We start from the raw sequence: 22,877 nt of genomic DNA on the forward strand, positions 1-22,877 counted from the left end.
TATGCAGCTGGGTACTGCATTTCCTTTTGGCAAGAGGGAAAAGAGATAGTTCAGTATTGGAATAAAATACTGTGTAAAAGTAACCTGAACTAACCAGATAAGCAGCAGTGGTTTCTTTACATTCATTTCTGTTTGTGGTTGTACTGAGTGGCTGCTCATGCATCTTCTGATTAAGTAGTGTGATTTACCAGAATGAAGTACTCTATTACTGCAAGTAATTTTGATTCAATCTCAAGTGACTTTTATTTCAGACTTGTTTTCCATTCAATACAGAAAATCATTGTCTGCTTATATCTTGCAACAGCTTTACCATCTTAATTCAGTGAAATTTTGTAGTAATTTGAGTTGTATCAGATCAGGAAATGCAGCTGTAGCTGATCTTATCTCTTGATAGCCATTGTCCACAGCAAAGGTTTGTCTGTCTCAATGGTCACAGTCCCGGAGTTGTCATAGGTGTTGGAAGTACTGACGAGTGTTCCAAACTTCAGCACCTGGTTAGCTGTGAAAAATAAGGAAGAGATTGAGTGGGTCTCTGCCACATGAGTGCATTTGCTTCAAAAGGCCACTGCTCCCACAAAGAACAAAAAAGTAGCTGAATAAATATAACCCAGATAAACATAATCTAGTTAGAAAGCTTGTATGAGATTTTTCAATGACCTGTAGAGGCAATAAATTAATCCCCAGATTAAAATTTTGAGTTTACAGGAGATTATTACAAAAGCAGTTTGTCAGGTAGTCCTCAGAGTTTCACATCTGGAAATCTGTATTTCGTTAGGATCAGTTCAAGTACTAGTCCTAGAAAAGGTATTTAAAGTAAAACAAAGAGTATCTTACTGTACTTCCAAAGTTGGGATTTGCTTTAGCTCAGCAACAAGCCTATAATCTTCTAAAACGTGAACAGTTCTAGAGCAAAGGCCCCAGTTAAAAGTGGTATTATTTAACAACCTTGAATTAAGGAACTTGCATCTTTTCTTCTGTTGCATACCTAGTGAGGTAGGTGTTCATGTACATTAGAAACCAAGTGGCATTACTCTAACAAATACCAAAGCATGCAGTTCTAAGTTTTACCTTTCATTTCTTCTCTTTTTGAGATAGCATCATTTGCATGTTGCAGACATACCAACTTCCTCAAAGGCACTCTAGAACTACTCAATTCTGTGTTAGTCCTTGCTCATAGAAAGGTTCAGAGTAAGAACTCTAATACTACCCTTTGCTTTAACCTGTAAAACGAGCCAAATGACAGCTCTAACTCACTGGCACCTCAGAAAAACATCTCCATGGGGATACAAGGAGAGCTGCAGCTGGGCAGAATTGTTCAGGAAGATAGTAAGTTTTTGTGACCTATCAGAATTGCCAAATCATGCATAAATACCAAAGTAAAAATCCTCTGGATTTGCTACTGAGTGACCCACTGCAAAGGGAGATCTCCTTGTGATCAAAAGGAGTGCAGAACAACTTGGTAAGCTCTATTCTGTGATTTTTACGGGAGACGCATTTTCTAGTGTTGGATATGAATGCTGGCTATAGTAAACTTGGGTGTAGCGCATCACTATAATGCATGTTACCCTGTCTACCCCTTGCTGGAAGCTGCACAGGAGGAGCTGATCTCGCCAGGCTCTATGGCTTTATAAGGAAGGACAGTTGGACTAAAGTCAGGACATGTAGCTCAGTGTCTCTTCTGCCAAATTGTGCTTGCTGCTACTTATTCCTGCTCCTATGCTTGTTATTAGCTTGACGTGAACTGACGAGGAGGTTTCAGCTGCAAGATGAATTTGTTGGAATGAGAGAGTAATACCCAAATTTCACTACTGCAAATGGAAGAGTCCTGCAATGTGAAGTTCTGGAGCTGGGAGCATAACTGCAATGCAGTGCAGAAATTCAGCAAAGAGAAGAAAGAAAGTACTACTGTACTAGATCAATTGTTTACCTAAAATAAAGGTGCTAGATTCTGTCAGGATGTTTTTGGACACACAACAGTACCAGGCAGGAGGCTCCTAGACAAATGCCACGAATAATGAGTTTTGGTGTTTGCCTTTGGAAGACACAGCCGAGGCCACAGGGGCTATGTCTTGCCAGAAAACACAGATTTCACTGTTTGCAAGTAAACAAGTCATTTAACGCTGGGGTAACACCTGGGTAGAGTTCCCTGTGTAAAAATACTCCCGAAATACTGTGTTAAGTGCTGTGGTCAAGTTATGAATGTTTCCAGCCAGTTTTAAGTAGGAAAGAACCTTAAATACTTTAAAACATTTGTTGACACACAAATTACCTTCTTTTGGTTACTATATATTGAAACTTGAAGGGGGTGGGGAGGAAGAACTTTGGTGATGAGCTGCTGTATAAACCCACTCATTTAGTATCATTTATTGCTTCTTGCTCAAGACTCAGAATAATACTTAATGTTTCACAGCTTTGCATATAAAATAATGGCTCTGCAGAAGGCAAGAATTAACAACAACATGGCAGCTTAATGAAACAAAATCTAAAGCCGTATTTCATAGTGCATAAAATCAAGTGAAAACGAGAGCCTTTTCTCCCCCTTTCAATAGAGAATTCTTGCCCACTAGATGGAGCCTTTAATCTTTCTCTACCAGGTTTTCTGCTGCGCAAGGACCACAGTTTGAAATGCTGAAATGAAAAAAAGGCAAAAAACTATAAAACAGTACTGCTGATTCACGCGGCTCAAATGGACCAATTCCAAGCACTTGGTTTCACAACCAGCCAACATTTCAACTATCATAATTAAAAATGCATGTTTTCCATTCAATAAATGAACAGTAATTAATGTGAAAAACTAGGTTTGAGCCAGTAAAGGAAGTAAGAGGATGTGCATACCTACCGCTGCTAGGCAAACTTCCTGCTGTGTCCTGCATTCTGATGGAAGTTTACAAGGTCAAAGAAGTGGGAAGTTTCATCAGTTCATACCTGATCCAATCCCTTTCTTAAAAATGAATTTCAGTCTTATTTGTTAAGTCCTAGAAAGAATTTATGTCTTGGGAAAAAACCCCTATTACAACACCCATTTTCGCTATTGAGATTACTTTTCAAGAAACACATTCCAAAGAAAACCACCTTTTTATTTTCTAATATTTAGTATTTATAGCTTTGCTGTAATTGGGTACCAAATCAAATTTTAATAAAGGACTCCACATTGTGATTTAAAAAAAAATCTAAATCTCAAAACCCCTGGAAATTTTATAATTTTCTAATTAAAAGAAATCTTATTTTGGATTACTGAAAGTTTTCTTTTTGACCAATAGTAGTCTCTTGTTTTTTGTGAGAACTTTAAAGAGTTGATTTGGATAAACCCATAAGTGATTCACTGAAATACCCCTCAGCATTAGAAGTTTTGTTTAGTGCTTTGGTTCCAATCAAACTGTGTTTACTGATAATGGACAGTTGATGAGAAAAATACTCTACTCAGCTCCTCCATTGTAGCTCTACTATTTTCTCATTACTCTCCATCTATAAAGTCAGCAAGGACTTCAATACTAAAAGCAAATGCTGTTCCTGCATTTTTTGGGGGGGAGAAAAAAACCCCACCAACTTCCTCCTCCCCCACCCAAAGTCCCCACCCAACAAAATCTATCATGAGACAGTTTTTTATGGTGTGCCCTATGTTCTTATCAGTAACAAATTTATGTCTGATGGATTGCAGCATACCACTAATTCAGACCTAAACATGGGCAGGGAGAGGACTGATTCTGATGAGGTAATGGAGGAATGTTCTTCTAGCAGTTTTTGTTTTGTTTGATGGTGTTTCAGTCTGCCAGGGTTTGAGAATGTTGGACAAAATTTAAGAGAAGAAAACTGAGGGCATGTAGGTGAGCCTCCCAAAGGAGCATAATCACAAAGATCATTACTTCTTAGACATCTGTTTTGCTGACCAAATTATATCACATAAGAGGTCTCAGTAACCCCTAAGACTGGCAATTTACAATATTTTATTGCTCTTATTCTGGTAATTTAAAAAAAAGATACAAACTCTAGGATTTATATGTGGAAAACGTTAATCTCAGAGTTAAAATTTTGAAAATTCATGAATCTTATGGTTGCAAGAACAACATTTAGAAATGTTAACAAAATGCACCCTATAGGTAATTAAGTCATATAAATAATCAAAACCCCAAACCTAAAAATTTATTTTAAAATTTCATCATACTAATCATAGTACTTCTACCATAGTAGGGAGTTATTTTTGAGTAGATGGTACTGAAAGTGAGACCTAAGCCTTGCTTGCAGTCCTTGTGCTGCCAGCTTTCAGCCTGGAAACTGAGAAATAGTGTAGCCTATTTATAAGGAGATTGGATATCATCATGTTAGGTGCTGCAAAAACACTCTCAAGATCAGGTAATTCCTCTTAATGACTGTATTCATGATCTAGTAAATTTATAAACATCATTTCTATGTTCCATTGTACTATTTAGGACACTTAAAGTTCAGTCCAGAGAAGAGAGCTTATCTATCTGTCTATCTAAAAAAATGTATCAATCAAGGTTTCATGTACATCTTGTAAGATGCACTTACGCAGTGCTTGAGGGAGGCATATACAGAGAAAAACTTCATCCTAAACTTGTCATATATGGCAAAAACAAATCATGTCAGGGTCTCACTACTGTTACCTGAAATGACTGTGGACAGAACACTGTCATGTTAAGCATGTCCCACATAGACACTATGATACTTATGCTATGCTTCCTTTTCTCAACTGCGTCTCAATTACTTCCTGAAATATGTAAAGTCACACCTTGCTGGTTTCCACCACTGAAAATAGAAATCAGGAAAGGAATACAAGCAGATTGCCACTGCTGGCATGGATGTGTGGAATATCAAAATAATTAATTATTAATTAAAAGCCATATTATAGTGGATATAATCCTCTTCCCACTAAGCAAATGCTGTATCAAAATGATAGAAAATTAAGATCAATAAGCTGAAACACAAGCTAAAGTGAAATATTGAATCACCATTTGGTATCCTATTACAGTTTATCTGGAGAGGATTTCCCTGAAGTTCTGTGTTAGGAGCAAAAATCTGCATTTAAATGGAGATACATTAGTAATGCATGAGCTAGCACTTTGCAGGTCACCCTGTGTCTGCAGAACAGCAGCATTAATTTTGCTATTTAAAAATAAAAAACCCAAGTAGTTTGTAGACTGATTTTCCTTTCATTCCTCCTAGGTTTACACTTGTGGTTAGACTGACTTCACTGGAGTTAATCTTGATTTACACTGATGGATACAAAGGAAAAATTGGGTGCTTGATCTCTGTGCAGTGGGAACTGCAAAACTGGAAGTTGCAAATAACAGTAATTTACAATAAAACATGAACTATTTTCAATACTGATACAACAGAAGTACCATGAAGGCTTGCTGAGTCTGCTGAGTCTGCCTGGTACTGCACAGATTCCCTCAGGGTCAAGGAGAGTTTTGAATGAGCAGAAATTGCATTGGGCATTTTTTATAACTATTGTAACTTTGGGTACCTGGTTTTGTGGCACAGAACAATGGTTTTATAATCTCAGTGTATTCATACAAGTAGACTTAAGAAAGCATTGAGAGGATATGGGAGGAAGGGGGCCCAGCAGGCAGGGCCAGGTGGCTTTTCCACCAGTTCAGGTGCTGGCAAAGACTCTTGGCCAGGGCTCTGCAACACAGGCTGCCTGGTCTCACACCAGAGGGGATTTAGGAGGTGACAACAAAGCTTTAAAGGCTGTCAAAGCTTCACAATTTCATTTAAAAAGAGAAAAAAATATATTAACAGAACTGTGTGTTCTACCCTGGATAGAAACCACCCATATTGAGAGAACCTTCAGAAATGCAAATGGATGTCAGAAGTTTTCAAATTTATTTCCAGCACGCAATTTTTTTTCCACATATTTTTTCCAGCTTTGTAATCATGGTGATACTGTAAGAATAGCTTGAAGTCCTCCTGTCACATCACCTGCTTGGTGGCAATTTAAAATGATAAGCTGATAAAAATGATACTAAGAAAGACTGCTTTCTACACCAAGGTCTCTGCTGCTCCTACTGCTTCAGCAAGATCAACAAGAATCATTAACTGTGAGGAGTTTCTACAGCATCATTTTAGCACCACCAACAAGATGTGCTTCCGTGTTTGTTCAAAATCACTTTAGCATCTTAATTAAAGTGGCCTGGAAAGTTAGACAAGGAAACTCTACATACTGCTTTCAGTAGTATCTTTCTGGTCTAGATGTGATAAAGTTGTAATAGGAGTGATCCAGCAGAAATATAAAGTAAGTCAGGGAAATAGCTGTCTGGGAGACTCTTTCACTAAGCTAAAGGCCAAGCCAGGCTTACGAAGGAATTTTAAGAACTGAGTTTAGCCAGTAAGAAGCAGGGTGTTTACTTAATTTTTGATGCTTTCCACTAAGTTTGTATAATGTTTCTCAAACTACTTACAACTCTGAGGTGCTGTACAGGTGACAGGTAGTATTATTAATAGTGTTAGAGCACTGAAGAAACAGCTGCAGAAATAAAATGTAGCTTCAGTTTGACAGTCACTGTTGTAAAGATTTTGCATATAAGCTAGACAAAATAACTTGTTGCTATTTTGGTCTGTCTCTACTTCACGTAGTGAGATGAAGAACACTATTCTCGTGAGAAAAAGGGCAAGAGTAATACTGAGATGCATCAGCTAATGAGTTGTCCTACTGCTAACTCGTCCATAAGACACCACATAGCACACATCATCCTATTATGCTGTCATGCTTTAGAGGCATTACTTAGTCACAAAAGCTGAGGATGGCAATCTAGTGCAACACTGAAACCTGAGATTAGCTAAAAACAATGGTGTTCTGTCACAGCACTTAGGTCTGAAGCTCTGGTTTGACATGACAGCCAAGAACCTAAAAATACTTGCTATTTTGAAAGCTGCTACACTGTCAAGTTGATATGATGCATCTAGAGGTCAAATCTACTGAATTTGTTGGAGACAGGTATCCAAATGATCCTAGCAATTGACCACAGAGTGCTGCAGAAAGGAGTGAAATTCCCCCTATATTCCTCATGATTAGGCTGCTGGAGACAGGGAAGAGAGATAGGAAGAAGAAGGAGAGGGAATCTTTTCCTCACCCAAACCTCAGGGCTGGATGACTACATCCATGTACTCAGGCTTCGAACAACTTAGCACCAGAAAGCTTTTCAACACAACCAGATCCAGGACTGACTAAGATCAACAATTCACCTCTAGCTACAGTAATTTTCCAGCACTTCACATAAAAATTAAAAAAGCCCCTCTCACAAACCCCTATATATCCTTCAACAGATTTTAAAGTATGATATTAGTTAATCAGAGCACAATGTTAATTATTTTCCTCTTCTATTCTTTGGACTTCTGATAAATCCTGTCACATTCAGATTAATATATTTGCAAGAAGAAGCAGTAAAAGAGGATTTTAAAACACATTAATAATACAAGTTTTTCAGCTTCTGTATGCATACCATTGTTCCCATCGTTTGCAAATATGTGCAAACACAATGATTATTTCTGTATCAATCAAACTGGGCCTGTAGGTGAAATACTGGTATATGGATATTTGCTCAGTAAATACCTACACAGGTTGGGTGAAATGGGGATTTCATTCACCTGCTCCATGGAGGAGAACAGCAGCAATGCCATAAATAATTCACAACAGTCTTGGCCAACTACTTATATTGCCTACTGCTGTGTAGGAAGAGTCCCCAACAACAAGTCTCCCAAGAATTTAGCACTTCTCTGCTTTCTGTGATGGGGATATGATTTTCCTAAGGGAGTTGATCTAAAGCCAGTTCCTAGCCAGCCCTGAAAACCAAAGGAACAGGCTGTCTTCTTGCTGCTGCTGCCAGCACTACCTCAGCACCATATCCAGAGTCCTGTTCTGCTGCACATGTTGCTCAACACTGGGCTTCATTGCCAAAATTAAATTAAATGTGATTTGACAAAGCTCTGTAAAGGCTCAGTCCTTGACTCCAGTGTGCAAAGTTACACTAGCAGGGACCAAAGTAGATCTTCTGAATGCTGGGAAGGTGTATTGGGTTTGCATGGCCAGGTTTTGGTAGCGGGGGGGCTACAGGGGTGACTTCTCTGTGAGAAGCTGCTGGAAGCTTCTTCTGTGTCCGGCACAGCCAATGCTAGCCAGCTGCAGGATGGATCCACCGCTGGCCAAGGCTGAGCCAACCAGAAATGATGGCAACATCCCTGTGATAACAGATTTAAGAAAGGTAAAAGAAGGTTATTGTGCAGATATAATTGCAGTCAGAGAGGAATGAGAATATGTGTGAGGAACAACTCTGCAGACACCAAGGTCAGTGGAGAAGGAGGAGGTGCTCCAGGTGCTGGAGCTGAGATTCCTCTGCAGGCCGTGGTACAGACCATGGTGAGGCAGCTGTGCCCCCGCAGCCCATGAAGGTCCGTGGGTACACAGAGATCCACCTGCAGCCCATGGATGAGTCCCACGCCAGAGCAGGTAGATGACCAAAAGAGGCTGTGAACCTGGGGGAAGCCCATGGTGGAACAGGCTCCTGGCAGGGACCTGTGGACCCATGAAGAGTGGAGCCCATGCTGGAGCAGGTTTCCTGATAGGACTTGTGACTCTGTGGGGATCCCACGCTAAAGCAGTGTGTCCTCGAAGGACTGCACCCTGTGGACAGGGACCCATGCTAGGGCAGTTTGTGAAGAACGGAACGGTAGCCTGTGGGATGGACTCTCACTGGAGAAGTTCGTGGAGGACTGTCTCCTATGGGAAGGACCCCAGCTGGAGCAGGGGAAGGACTCCTCTACCTGAGCAGTGGCAAAAACAACTTGTGATGAACTGACCATAACTGCCATTCCCTGTCTCCCTGTGCCACTGATGGGGATGAGGTAGAGCCCAAGAAGGATGGAGGGGTGAAGGGGAACAGTGTTTTTAAGATTTATGTTACTTCTCAATATCCTGCTCTGATTTTTTTAGTAATAGACTAAATTAATATCCCCAAGTTTAGTCTGTTTTGCCCATGATGGTAATCAGTGAGTGTTATCTCCTGGTCCTTATCTCAACTCATGCACCTTTCACTATATTTTCTCTCCCCAGTCCAGGTGTGGATGGGAGTGATAGAGAGGCTTTAGTGGGCACCTGGCATCCAGCCAGTATCAACCCACCACAGAAAGGTTCAACATATTGCATATTAAAACCCTTCCCCTGCTAAGTCCAGACCCCACAAGAACTGACCTAGTTCACAGCTGCTCCATTCAGACTCCTGCGTGGCCCCCAGGAGCCCCACACTCTCTTGATCACCACAAGTTACTTGCTCCAAGACCACAATCAAGCTGCCAGACCAGACAGACAGTTAAACTGTGCCAGAATGGTGGATCTGGTGCTCAAAGAGCTCCTCCGACCACAAGGAAGCAAACAGCTGCCTTCACCTCTGAGCAATGGTCAGGGTGCGAAAAAAGGTAAGTGCCCTGTCACACCAAATCCCAGGACAGCTGTTTGCGTGATGGCTTGCAGAGGGCAAGGGCATCGCCAGGCTTGAAAGCAAGCTGCAGCCCCTCTGAGCTGCCAGCACAAATAACAAACTTCAATCAAATTAAATCCCTGACAAACATTTTTCTTATGCAAGCTTTAATGGTGAACGGCACCATTTCCTAACAGAGTTTTATGTAAATACGGTATTACATTTACACAAAAAATGAAGAGAACAAACCAGAATATTCATCCTTACGCACAAAATGCACCATTAATAAAGCAGCTGTGCTTTTGTCTAAAACGTTTCTCTGGAAGGGGGTAATTATTATTTTAAAAACCCACACTGATCTGCTTTTGACAGCTCACAAGGTACATGTTCATCTACTTGCTCTCTCTGACAGCTGATCGGTTCTAGGCACACATAGCTAACTAATAAAGACTATTACACTTCTGATAGAAAAGTAATTCCATTTATCTTTACCCTTCCTAGCAGCACTGCTTCCTTTCACAGTGTTGGGGTTGGATGCTGTAAGAGGTTTCTAAAATGTGATTATTTTTACCCCTACTATTGCTGTGCATTACTTAGAATTTTACTTTGCTCTGCTTTCTTGAGAAAAAACAATTAGACACAGATTGCATCACCCTGAGGATGAAGCAAAAGCAATTATTTCTGTTACAAAATGTCCCCCTAGATCTGCATGTGAACAACTAAGCTTTTTGATTTTTAATTTTATTACTTTGTCTTTCTGTTAACAAATAATTAATATAATTACTAACACCCTATGTACCTCTAATGTCTATACTATTTCAATTATAAAGCCATTACTGCTGCTTATTAATTCTATTCCATTTATCTTCAAACTTGCATCTTAAACTTACAGCATTTGTTGACATTCATGGAACCAAGGCTCCTCCAAACTCACTCCAAACCGGAGTCCAGCGCAGTTTATGTGTTGCAACCCTTGAGACAGAACATGAGATTCAACAGGAGACTGCAAGCTACACTGTTTATAGTTCAGAGAAACTCAATTGGATTAGATGGCTCTCCATGTCCTCCAAAAAATAAAGGATTGCTTTTGAAACAGTGCTGCCCATTGCATCTTTCAATCTTCTTTCTTTCAAAGCTTTAAAGCCAACCTTTTTGAAAAAAATCCAACAAAAATGTAACTTATGACACAGCACAGTCTATTTTAGCTAGTATTACCCACTTCTTCCACTTCACACAGCATTAGAGCCCTTTGCTTCAGGAAGGCCATGGGAGTGGTATCTGCCATGTATATGAATCAGTAAGTCATTGCATACTGCTCATTTAATGTTCCTGGCTGTTTGCTTTTACAGTTGTTTTTTTGGGGATGCAAGGTTAAGATTTGTTATTGATGCTGCTGAATACAAACAGCTCCTATATAATGTTTGTCCCCAAAATGAAAAAAGAGATTTGTCATTAGAGGCAAGTCCTAAGTCTCACTGACTGTCAAAAACTTCACTCAAGTGGAAAACTCGCTACTGAGAATCTGTTAGTTGGCTGTGCACTCCCAAAAAAATCTGACTGATTTCCTGTAATGATTTCCGATATGAACAGTGCTCTTCGTATTGGTGTGCTTCCTCCTCCTGACCTGAAAAGCCTTTTTAGTCCTGCCCCCCACCTTCTTCTCCCCTCTGCAAACTGGCTCGGCTACCCATCCCTTACATTCAGAAAACGTGCCATGCACTTCCAGGCCCCCTGCAAGGATTCAGTGACTTGGGGGATCTTTTCTTTGGCTTCTTCTTCTCTAGGGAGCAGTGCCCCAGCAGGGCTGTAGTGAGCTTTCTGCCCAGGCTGAGAGAAAGGAAAGGCTTCTGTATTAATCACACAATGCCGTGTCAGGCACTGCCCAGGCCAGGTGGTGTAAGCCCTTGGACCTAAAATGCAGAGGCCGAATACAGCACTAAATTAATGTAGTGCTACATGGTGCAGTCAAAGCCATTAAAGTTTTAGGAGTGCAATTGATTATATGTAGCTCAACTTTCAAACACACCGGTCAAGACGGATTGCAACAGTCATGCCACAGCACAGTGATGCATGTCAGCAGGCTCTCAGTTTTACTGTACAGAGGACTTGACATTGGCTTTTAACCTACCAATAAACTACCCTAACACACTACAAGAAGGAGGAAGGAAAAGGAACTACAAATCCAACAGTCACATGTAAAATAAAAGACTACATCAACTACACTACAGCTTGTCTGCTGCCAACAGCACTTGGTGTTAAAAGAACATGATGGCTGCAATTGCCAAGAAAAGAAATACGTCCTCAAACAGCCTATTTTTTAAGCTACAGGGAGCTTCCATTAAGTAAATCTGCCTTTAGCCTGGGATGTTCCTTACCTAACCTGAAATTACTGTCATCTTCAAACCTTTGTAATTCCTCACTGATTATCAGTGTCTGAGGGGTACTGTAGGAGAAACATTCCTATCAACAGCAAAGAAAGCTACCTTTCTGAATTGTATTTTGAACTCAAAATCCAAGTGGTGAGGCACTGGAACGGGTTGCCCAGAGAAGCTGTGGATGTCCCATCCCTGGAAATGTTCAAGGCCAGGTTGGATGGGGCTTTGAGCAACCTGGTCTAGTGGAAGGTGTCCCTGCCCATGGCATTGGGCTTGAAACTAGATGATCTTTAAGGTCCCTTCCAAACGAAACTGTTCTATGATTCTATGAAATATGATTGTATCTTATTTGACATTGCTTTTCCCATCCTGGCCATTTGTTGTACTCAATATTTTCCTATTTTCCACTCTTTTTTTTTTTTTTTTCCCGTTTTGCAGCCACTTTACAAAAAATAGGATACCTAGCAGAATTTCATTGACATAAACTATTTCACTGATCATTTAAAATCAACTAGATATGAAATACTTTTTTTCCCCATATTTTGCAGATATGGAAAATTTTACTGAAAGGAAAATTACCTCAGAGGAAAAGCAAACTTTAAATTACTATTTAAAATTTCTGTTAGTCCTAGAAACAATGCTAGCAGCTTAAATTCCTCCTAAACTGACATCTTCCTTAAAAGTATTGAAAAGGATAAAGAAATAGCATTTCTTCGCTGCACTATTCTAAACATCGTACAACACTCAAAAAACACCCCATCTTAGATGTCTATGTGATTACAAAGTAAACAGAAGTACCTAAGAACATAGTGACATATCTGAAGATTAATCCTCAGATATTTCAGCCACAGTAGACACTTTGTAATTAACCAAATGCAGAAGTCTCAAAGCAAGTGAGCCCTATTCCACCTCTTGGAAGATGTGAACATAGGCACATATTCTTCTTAATACCATAATTTTAGAAGGATATTGTTACATATCACTACAAGACATCCAGTGACAAGGAAGAAGTTGGTGTAACCCTGAGGTAACCCTCAGAACCTAGAGATGTCTTGTGCAAGCTTTGAACCCAACATGGAGCTTGATGATCTCTGAACAGATACATCTACTTTGTGATTTAAGGCATGGTCTCCTAACAAAAGGCCGTGTCTGTTACAGGGTAGGCAGCACTGCTCTTCTAGAAACAGGCAGGCTTGTTTCAAGACCATCACAATAATATCACATGCATGCCCACCACAAGGCAGCCTTCATGAGACCGAGGGAAGCACTTTCACAATGATGCCCAAAATCAGCCAGGAAGAAAGTCTGGTAACAGCTTAGAGCTTACTGAAGGGTGAATTTAGAAAACAGCAAGTTAAACCCCAACATTTCCAGGAAGAACTGGAGAACCCTGCAAGTTCTGTACAGAACTGATATTGATGAGCCTTGCAGCACTGAGGTCAGGACACAGGCCAAGAGGTTTGTCCTTTCATATACAAGAGTGGAACCTGGATGATACAAATTTTGAAGGGCTCATTTACCGGTACATAAGCATAAAAGAGACCAACAAAGTGTCATGTTTAAAAGCTGTGAGCAAAAATAGTAGTTATACAACTTCTAATATCATCAGCAGCCAGGGAGATAAATCTCTGCTGCTCTGAAAGGGTACCCATAAATAGCCATAGCATTCTCCAGCAAAGCACAGGACCTTTAAGGAAGGCCAGAATAAGTAAGGAAGAGCAGGAAGCTCTTACTCAATTATACCTGAAGTCAGTCAGCCACGAAGGATGCCTTATACAAGTCCCACACAGAAACTATACTGGAAATGAACGGAGAGGTTTGAAAACAATGCTTCAGAACAGAAAAGTCCCCCAAATCTATCATTTTGGGAGAGGGAAGGAAAACTACCAAAGATTTGACAGTAGAAAAAACATGCCTTGGAAAGCTTGCCTTGCTGTAGCTGTCTAAACTCACTAAGTGCAGCTTGCTCACAGGTAAACACTCCTGTTAAGAAGTTTTGCTCCCTCTCTTGAGACACAGACTTCAGAAGTCAGGGGATGCTGACTGCAACACTGTAATTTGCAGAACACAGAATGGACAATATCACTCATGTAGCATAATGAGCCATTTCCCCCCTCCCTGCTGTGATTAATGGTGTGGACAGGAGGTCTGTTGGCGGAGCTCACACACGATTCTGGCCCTGGAGGCATGGCCTACATAGAGCACCGTGTGAATGCTTGCATGAGAGATTGGCAGGCAGAGGCAGCTCTGGGAGTTCTTTGTTATTGTCCAGCTTACTCTTTCCTGAGCTCCTCCAGCTTGCACAATCTGTGTAGCCTCTGGGAAGGCAGCTTTAGAATTGGCTTACTTGATGGAAAAAGCTGTTCTTCTTGATGCATATGATGCAAAGTAATGTGACAATGATTGACAGCTAGGGGAGGAGAGGAAAATTGAGTTAAGTTGGGTATTGTGTGAAGAAGCAGAAGGGAGAAGGAAAAAAAGGAAAATTCCTCATTACCACTGCACGTGTACAGTGGGGGAGATAAGAGTTGCTGGGTTTAATAATAATAATCATTATTAAAGTCAGTTAAGTTGACACAAGTTTATAATGGTATATATAAATAGTACCCCAGTGATTACTGGATGTTTTTCTTCAAAACTTAATCTTCCCCAAATACAAAATAATTAATAAGTGTAGGAGTCTGACAGCGTACTCCCCCTTCACATTTGTGAACAGGCTATGTAATGTGAATATAAACCCCAGGGCCTAGTCCGATCTGCACGTCCATTGATACACTGTGCTCCTCACATACACATTTAAGGTGAGTCAGAACTTGCCTGCCAGCTTCTCATTTCCTTCTCCCTTACACTGTGGAGTCAGCTGTAATTTTTAGTGAATGATGAAATTACATTGCGATGTACAAGGCAAAAGTGCACTGATGCTTTTGTGCTTTTTGCATTCGAGCCTGGAAACAGAAGAAAAAGCTGTAATTGATTCCATCAGCCTTTTTCTGTATTGAAAGAAAAATTAACACCCAGAGAAACTTCCTTCCACTACAAAAATGAACTCAAAATGTGGAGTCTCTCACTTTTTTGGTTTAGGAGATGGTACATGCTCAAGAGACATCCCATCTTAGTTTATATGTTAGTTTATCTTCAGCAGACTGTTAGGTTCTGCACCACTTGCACAGAAAGCTGAAATCATAGGGGAAAAGAAAAAGAGGGGCAGAAATTATAAAAACTTGAAGACACTTGTGGCAAAACTGGAGATAGCAATATATAACTGTTGGGGTTTTAGTTTAGTCTTAGTTTTTTTTCCTGTTAAAGGAATTTTCTCCCATATGCATGTTGCTAGGGGACAAACAGCTGTACTTAAGAAAGACAAAAAGGGGAGTGGGGCGGGCCTGGCTACTCCTTTGTCTACACCTGGGTGTGGGGTCAGTTCGCTCTGAGCGTCCGGAGAGAGAAGCTGCAGAGAAAGGAGCTGCTGCTTCTTTCTTTTTGGCCGTTCTTTCTTCCTGCTGGAAGCAACGCCGGGACCCCAAAAGCCGCTTTCCCTGCCCTGCTGGAGACCGGGCTGTGGCCACCCTGCCCCGCTGCTGCTTCGAGCTTTCGCTACGCTGTAGCCCTGCTCGCCCTGCCTGCCTGGGCCTCTGGGGGGTTCTCCCATCTGGATACATCTCGCCTGCCACCCGGGATTTGCGTCCGTCCCTGCCGTTCCAGCCTGCCGTTCTAGCCTGCCGTTCCAGCCTGCTGTTCCTGAGAGCCCGGGATCGGCTGCCCAGGGGTTTGTGAAGCCTTTGTTCCATCCTTCCCGGGATCCCAGGGCACCAGAGCCGCGTGCTCCCCGAGCTCGCTCCGGAGCGCCCCCTGCAGCCGCGGGGGAACCATCGCACCTGCCCCGCTCACCGGGAGCCGCCAGCGCCCCTGCCGGCTGCGAGCGGAACTGCACCCGAGGGGAAAGGGCCCGGCAGCCGAGAAGGCTGGGACTGGGTTTGTGATTGTTTGCTGTTACTGCCATAGTTGTTGTTGTTTTGTTTGACTGGTTATATACATATATATATATAGTAAAGAACTGTTATTCCTATTTCCCACATCTTCGCCTAAAGGCTCTTGATTTCAAAATATAATAACTTGGAGGGAAAAGGGGTTATATCTGCCACTTCAAGGGGGGCCTCTGCCTTCCTTAGCAGACACCTGTCTTTCAAAACCGAGACAATAACAAAGAGGAAAGAGCTTATTTGAACAAATCCCAATTGGCTCTTTTTCTTAGTTATGAGTAAAAAGACCCTTTTCCAGAGCTCCAGAAGGCATGCTAGAAATCACTACTCCTTGCTGCTATTTGGAAAGTTTTACAAGTGTCTCATAAGAATATGCCATGCTTGCAGTCAGCCTAAGGGAACTGCCATCATTAGTAAACAGGTTATGCTGTAGTTTTCCTCCTGCTGCATATATGCAAGCAGCTCAGTACAACAAAGTCATAGGAGATAAGATTAGGAAATTACATGCACAGTAGTTGTCTGTCTCCCAATACAGAAACCTTTTCTTCCAGAACAAAAACAAATGGTTTGTTTTTTTTTTTTGGTTTGTTTTTGGTTTTTTTTGTTTTTGTTTTTTGGTTGGTTTTTTTTTGTTTAAATCCCAATCTTTAACAGTTACTAATATCAGACCATATGCGACAGCACACTCACTTTGATGTAGCATTATTATCAGCATTTTAACAAGTTCTGCGTGCAATCATAATGTGCTAAAACACCAAAACATCCACTCAAAACCTCTTAATTGCTAAGGGGACTAATTTCAGCATCTATCCCTCTGAAAATCCTAGAACTCAAATCTCTGTAATCCAAATCATCTCTGCAAAAGATCTGCAAGTCAAGATGGGTCATGACAGGTCAAACTTTGAATATATTTCCTACTTTGAAACACCTGGTAGGTCTTTCTATCATTCCTTAGGGATATGGGGTTCAAATAGTACAAATCTTCAGGCCAATTGAGTTCATTCACTACCATGTTCAGGGACAACTGCAACTCCAAGACACATGCACACTCATCTTTAGGGTAAATTCATACCTAATTTGGACCTTATCTACTCAGTCTAGTTCACTGTTCATTTCTGCAGGCTACAATTCAGAGAGGAACTAAATCATGTCCTTAAGCTAAGTCCATGACACACTGTTATCATAGAAACCTCAGTACCCAGCCTGTGCTGTACTGAATCGAAGTCCAAAGAATTCCCTTTAAAACTTCTGACCATATAAAATGATGGAAAAAAGACAGAGAAATTTGCAACCTCTCACAATAAAATATGGACCCCCCAGTGCCTTTAATTCTTGATTTAAAAAGCTTTACATTTTGGTATGCACACAGAACTCCAAAACCAAACCATCTTTGCTGAGAAAGATATAGTGTTCATAAACTACTCAATCTTGACACTCTGTGGACTCCTTCATTTTTGTTGCAACTTCGTTATGGAGGAGGAAAGTTTCTTAACTTGTCACATTAAACTAAAATTGGATTGTTTTGACCCTAGTGACAATGAGCCGATTTTAGGAACACATGAAAGTCCCTCTCTACTTTTCAAGAAATAGTACAAGCATGAGTTATCTTTTCCCCAATCTCTCAAACAAATACTCCTTTTCTAGCCATCCACTACTAAAATGAGAGATGTATGCTTAGAAATTCATCCTATGAAGTGTTCAAGACATTCTGATGGCCACAATTTATCTACATAAATTACGGTACTTCACAGCAAAGCTCCTGTCATAAGAAAACACCATATGCCCTAAATTGTCTGCTGCCCTCTCCAATAATCAGCCTACTTTTTAAAATCTAGAGATTTGCTGATAAAGGACACCTCAGTGCATGCAGCGACAAAAAAAATTGAGTTTCATACACATCACTGGAAACGTCCACACACTGCTCTATTAATCTTTAGATTGGGGTCATTTTTCTCTTGAGATGTGGTAATAGAATACTTCAAGAGAAAATGGGGAAGAGCACCCAGACAGGGGCCTGCTGAATACTAAGCAAGTTTGCCTCCTTTCTTCTTGGTTTAATCCTAAAATATACCTAATGGCCAAAGCTGCTGTTTACTCTGTACCAACCAACACTGATGCAGAAGGAGTACAGGATGTTTAGTATCATCAGTCTGCCCCGACATCTCCTCAAGTGCCCTGTGCTGTAAGATCTATAGACCTATGCAGGCACTGCTCCTCTTCTCTCCCTGATCACAACATATTTTGCTGGTTCCAGCATTATCACCCACCTGCCCAAGAGCTCCTCAAATCCCATACCCAACCTGCTTTGCAGTTCTTTTTTTGTTTTCTCTGGGAATCAAAATCTACTCTCTTCTGGAAAAGCACTCTGACCCCTTGTCTTTTCTCCTGTGGAGATTCAGTCTCTAAGTTACAGCACATAGAAAAGACTTTCTCTACCTCATTCTTCAATGTCTCTGGATGAGTATCTGCATGGTACCAGGCCTTGAGCCCCACATTTAGTGTTCTTTTGTTTCAGGACATTTAAAACTGGATGAGTAAAAACATACATGAAAGTGCCTGGGAGTAAATTATGAAGGGAAGTGGCCTCATGTTCTTCAGCACCTTTGCCAGTCTTGATTTTTATAGTATTCTTCCCATGTGTGAAAATTGTGATTACCAGCAGCATATGAAATGCCCACCACTGTGTTTTTGGGCACACTTCTCCATCCACAAAACTGAAATCAGTGGAGTGCCCTTTGTGCTAATCACAGAATCACAGAACAGTGTGAGTTGGAAGGGCCCCAGATGGATCAGTCAAGTCCAGCTCTTAACTGAATGGCCCATATGGGGATTGAGCCCATGACCTTGGTGTTAATTGCACCATGCTTGCACCACATGACCAAGAGCAAGAGTGTCATGCCTGTGCCTCTGAGGGTACAGTCCTGTATCCTTGGAGGCTCCCTGCTGGATTCCTTCTCTCATCATTTCATTCTGCAGCCAAAGAGATGGTCCACAAGGGTGGAAGAAAAGCACACTGGGCTTCACCACTCCTACTCAGCTGAACTGCCAGTGGGGCAGTGCATTCCCAAGCTGCTGTGTGGAATGCTGGCATCCAACCTGCCTCCTGGGATGGCTCAGGAACCCCTGCATAGGGAAGCACAATTCAGTGGTTTAATGACACCACTGCCTGGCATCTCTGCAGTTCCTCCAATATGTCTGCACCTCCAGGGAGCCTCAAAATGAAGCTCTTCTGAGGTACTTCTGTCTGCTCATGGTAACTTCAAAACACCTCCTCCTGTATAACACAAAATGCACCAGCAATGCAGAGGTTAAAGGGTTATGTTAGGATTTTCACTGCATCTTTTCACTCCTTCTAAGATATCAATGTAAGATTTTCTGTAATTGCCCATACAAGTTTCCCAGGACACACACAGCTTTTAAACAACTTAATGTCTTAAAAGTTTTAGGCTCTGCATTATCAGCTAGGAAAATCTATGAAAAGGGTGGACACATTTTGAATTTTTTGGGACAATGCAGACTGGACTTTATTGAGAGAGAAGAAAGGTATTTCTATGAGGAGTAGGTTACAATATTACCAGGTAGGCCCATATATAATGGGACTCTATAATACCAACCATTTCTAATATATTCTCTAATGGTCCTGCTCTATGCTCTATTTCAGTCTTGAACCCCTAAATGTCACTTGTCCTGTGAGAGGCTGTTACAGACCCTCATTGATATTAATGACACCTGCTACACACAGCCAGCAAGCCTCCAACATCATGAGACAGTTGGAGCTGTAGAAGGGGAGATGCTTTCATTATGCTTTATCACAGACAATGTGAACTTCTGCCTCTCCGCACTCTGGGAACATCACCCCAGTTTCACAGCAGGGATCACTCTTGCTGCTTCTTGCCGTTTAGATGCTACACACCTTATTTTGCAGAACCTTCCCACTCCTTTTCATGGCTTGTACCAGTCTCATAATTTCATGGAGGGAAAAGAACTTTGCTTCTTGGGAGAAGCTGCACAAATGAATGACAGAAGTCCATACTGCAAGTACCTTGCAAAAATAGACACTGAGGTAGAGCCAGCACATATTGGTCCTACCTGGATGCTAAACCATAGGCAAAGCAGTTTTTGGCTGGCAGCAGTGGTGTTGAGTGTCTGCACACAATCCTCTGAACATCAACTTTGAAAGTTTTTTTTACACTAAGTAGGTCATAATTTTTGTTCCCAAGTCACTGTGCAGAGAGAAAGAAAAATCCACTGGGGCATCCAGTGACATTATGGGGAATAGGATGAAGGTAAAATGACAGTGCTTATTTCTTCATTAAAGCAAAGCATCTGCCACTTTGTTAATATTCCAGTATGCCCTGCTCACAGAGAACTGTGAAGACTGCAATGATTAAAGGCAGTTCCGACTGGAGAAAATGCTTGTTGCACTGACCTCAAAAATGTAATTCAAAATTTATGCTGCTGAATGGTCTACACCCTAATCCGAGGAACCATCTGTGTAGACGTAGGTACAGTACACACACAGTCTCAGGAGAGGCACCCTGGACTTACCATCAGCATGACAGGGAACAAAAGATGATGGCCTAAAAAACTAATTTCCAGTGAAGCTTATGACCCAGGAGGTAAAAAGTTACTGAACCTGGTGCTCAGAGAGGCCACTGCCCTGACCCAATCAGCTGTAATCACTCAAAGAAGCCACCACAGGCTGCTCAGGGCGGTTTTGCTGTAAATAGGCAGCTGTGAACACAGGAGACTACAGTGGCTTCCTGCCAAAAATCTGCATTTTAATAACTTTGTAATTGCATACTTTTGCAATCTGTTGACTCAGACTTAATTTAAGAACATCCAAAGAGTAAAACAGTATCACCACCAGGTTTTCTGGTACTTTAAATTTCACAATGAAGTATGCATCATCTCAGTAATTACTGTGAATAATTCATAATAAGGGTTATAATGATGTGACACATTCTAGTGAATCCCTGAAATTTAGGATGTTGAAGGGATAAAAACAAAATAAATATTAAATTCAATAGTAAATATTAGAAGAAAAATAATTAAATTCCATAATTAAAAAACCAGATTGCAAATCCAGTCTGGGTGGTGGTATTGCTATCAAGCTCATGTAATTTCATTAGAAGTGATTTACTTTAAAGATGAAGAATAATTTTAGCAAAAATGGCTGTGATCCTGCAAATGCCAGCATCTACAGGCAAAACCATGCATGTGAGTAGCCTACTGCACAATGGGACAATTTGTGTGAAACTATTTGCAAGACTGAGGCTCCAGCCACAGTTTGCATGACAAAATACTTGAAAAAATTATCCATCTTAATAAAAATAATGTTGAATTAAATCCACTTTTACTTGGTTGTTCTTTTCAGATTAGTGCTACGAACAATATATTGCATGAGGGATATGGAAGAAGTTTCAAATTATCCAAGACCCTTTGATCAAAGAAATAAACATGTTTTGGCTCACCTTAGCTCACAGTACCCTTTCCTTCATCCAATATTCTGAAACCATCATCCCTAAAGCACACTTCCAGGCAAAGCCACAAGACACCTAGATGCAGTATTTCTTTCATGGGCTTACAAGGTTTGAGAGATCTTGAAAGTCTTGTTTCACTTGAAATTGAACTTTTTACATCCTCCCTCTATACAGATGCACTGACTGACCATTCCAAGTCAACCAACCAAACTCTAGTACTTAAATGGAATGATAACATAAGTTCAGTTTTGTGTTTGCAATTTCTTAATTGCCTTTCTTAAGTCAAAATTTTAACAATGGAAAGACTTGTTGTTCCATTTAATGAGTGGGAGAGTGAAAGCTCAGTTCTCCCACCCCTCTTTCCAATGAGGCAGCAGGCTGAAATTAAAATTAAATCTATAGCTTCCAAGACTAGAAGCTATCTAAGGAACCACTTCATAATAAAGCAGATAAGTGGTTGTAACTTAAAGTGTACATCTCCAAAGGTTGATCAGGCTGAATGGACTCCTGACTGGCTCCTTTCCTTCCCTATTCCTGAAAAGCAGTGACAAAAGCCCCCAGTGGGCAGATGAATTTGCCCCAGTATACACTAGGAAGGACAGTGAAAGGCTGTCAGAGCTATGATTGAAGGTACAGCTGCACCAGTTCAGCCCAAGAGGTGTTGGGCTTTTTGTTGTCATCTTTCCCTCTGCCTCCGAGTTGTCATTTCTTGTCATTAGAGCTTACTTCCTCAGTAAAGGTGTATGTGTTTGCTAGCAAGAGAGGGAAGGTGCTGTGTGACAGATCCTGGTGACATATTTGCCACATATAATGATATACAGACGTGATTTTCATTCTTACTTGCAAAAAGAAATGCAGTGTTTTTACCTAATTCTGAAGAATGTAAAAAATGCAAGGATTTTTTTTTTACCCTGAATATTTAGCAATACTTTTCTTGAAAGCTTGTTGCAATTATTTTCTGTTTTCTCATTAATTCTCTTCAATAGTCACTACATGTACCTCAGCCCTCCAGTTTGAAACAGTATCATGCAGCCTCAATAAATATATCAATTTTTACCATGAATGAATTATTCAGAGAGAATAAACCAGAGTAGCAAGTACTTAACACTGGTCACTAAATAAAGCAGAATAAACATAAGATCCTAGAAGGATGGCAGCCGTTGTAGATGAGACAGATTTATGATATATGTGGAGTGCAAACTCCCCCCACCTTCCTAATGCCACAGCTTTTCCAGTGGCAAGGGAAACACAGCAGTCATTTCATCCCCTTGTCAGCTTCAAGAAGCAACCTGAAGAGCTTTACTCACTTAGAAATGTAAAGTAATACACAGTGAAAGACCACACTTGAAATGTTCTCCATCACTCATCCACTATGAAACCTTCATCGCCAGGCAGCAACTGCAACACTTTCTAGCAGGGGCTTCCAGTGGCTGCTTCAAGGCTCAGCGATGCCATAAGAGGAAAGTAACACTTAATTTTACTTCTTTATTGGTGGGTGGTAGGGATGGGAATGTAACAAATGACCCCTGACATAAGGCATTTCATGGAGAATTGACCAGTTGGGATTAATGGCCCTTGGCTGAATCTGGGCTATAAAATTTTTCA

The 22,877-nt window shown here is 40.9% G+C and overlaps 1 protein-coding gene across 3 annotated transcripts in view; it reads right to left on the reverse strand.

The window, feature by feature from the left end:
• Nucleotides 1–218: 218 nt before the first annotated feature.
• TPK1 (thiamin pyrophosphokinase 1) overlaps nucleotides 219–22,877 on the reverse strand; it is a 309,265-nt gene continuing 286,606 nt past the window's right edge. For 2 of the 3 annotated variants that reach the window (XM_042043467.1, XM_042043466.1), the window contains one exon: nucleotides 219–499. In XM_042043467.1, coding sequence (XP_041899401.1) covers nucleotides 381–499 — 119 coding nt within the window. In that variant the 3' untranslated portion in view covers nucleotides 219–380. Of the gene's footprint in view, nucleotides 500–10,324; nucleotides 10,407–22,877 lie in introns of all 3 variants that reach the window. The other variant, XM_042043465.1, reaches the window with a different exon arrangement.

The sequence above is a fragment of the Corvus kubaryi genome, unplaced genomic scaffold (genome assembly GCF_017639235.1).
Source record: "Corvus kubaryi isolate FWS band 111438036 unplaced genomic scaffold, C.kubaryi_AGA036_p1.0 37398, whole genome shotgun sequence".
NCBI classification, from domain to species: Eukaryota; Metazoa; Chordata; class Aves; order Passeriformes; family Corvidae; genus Corvus; species Corvus kubaryi.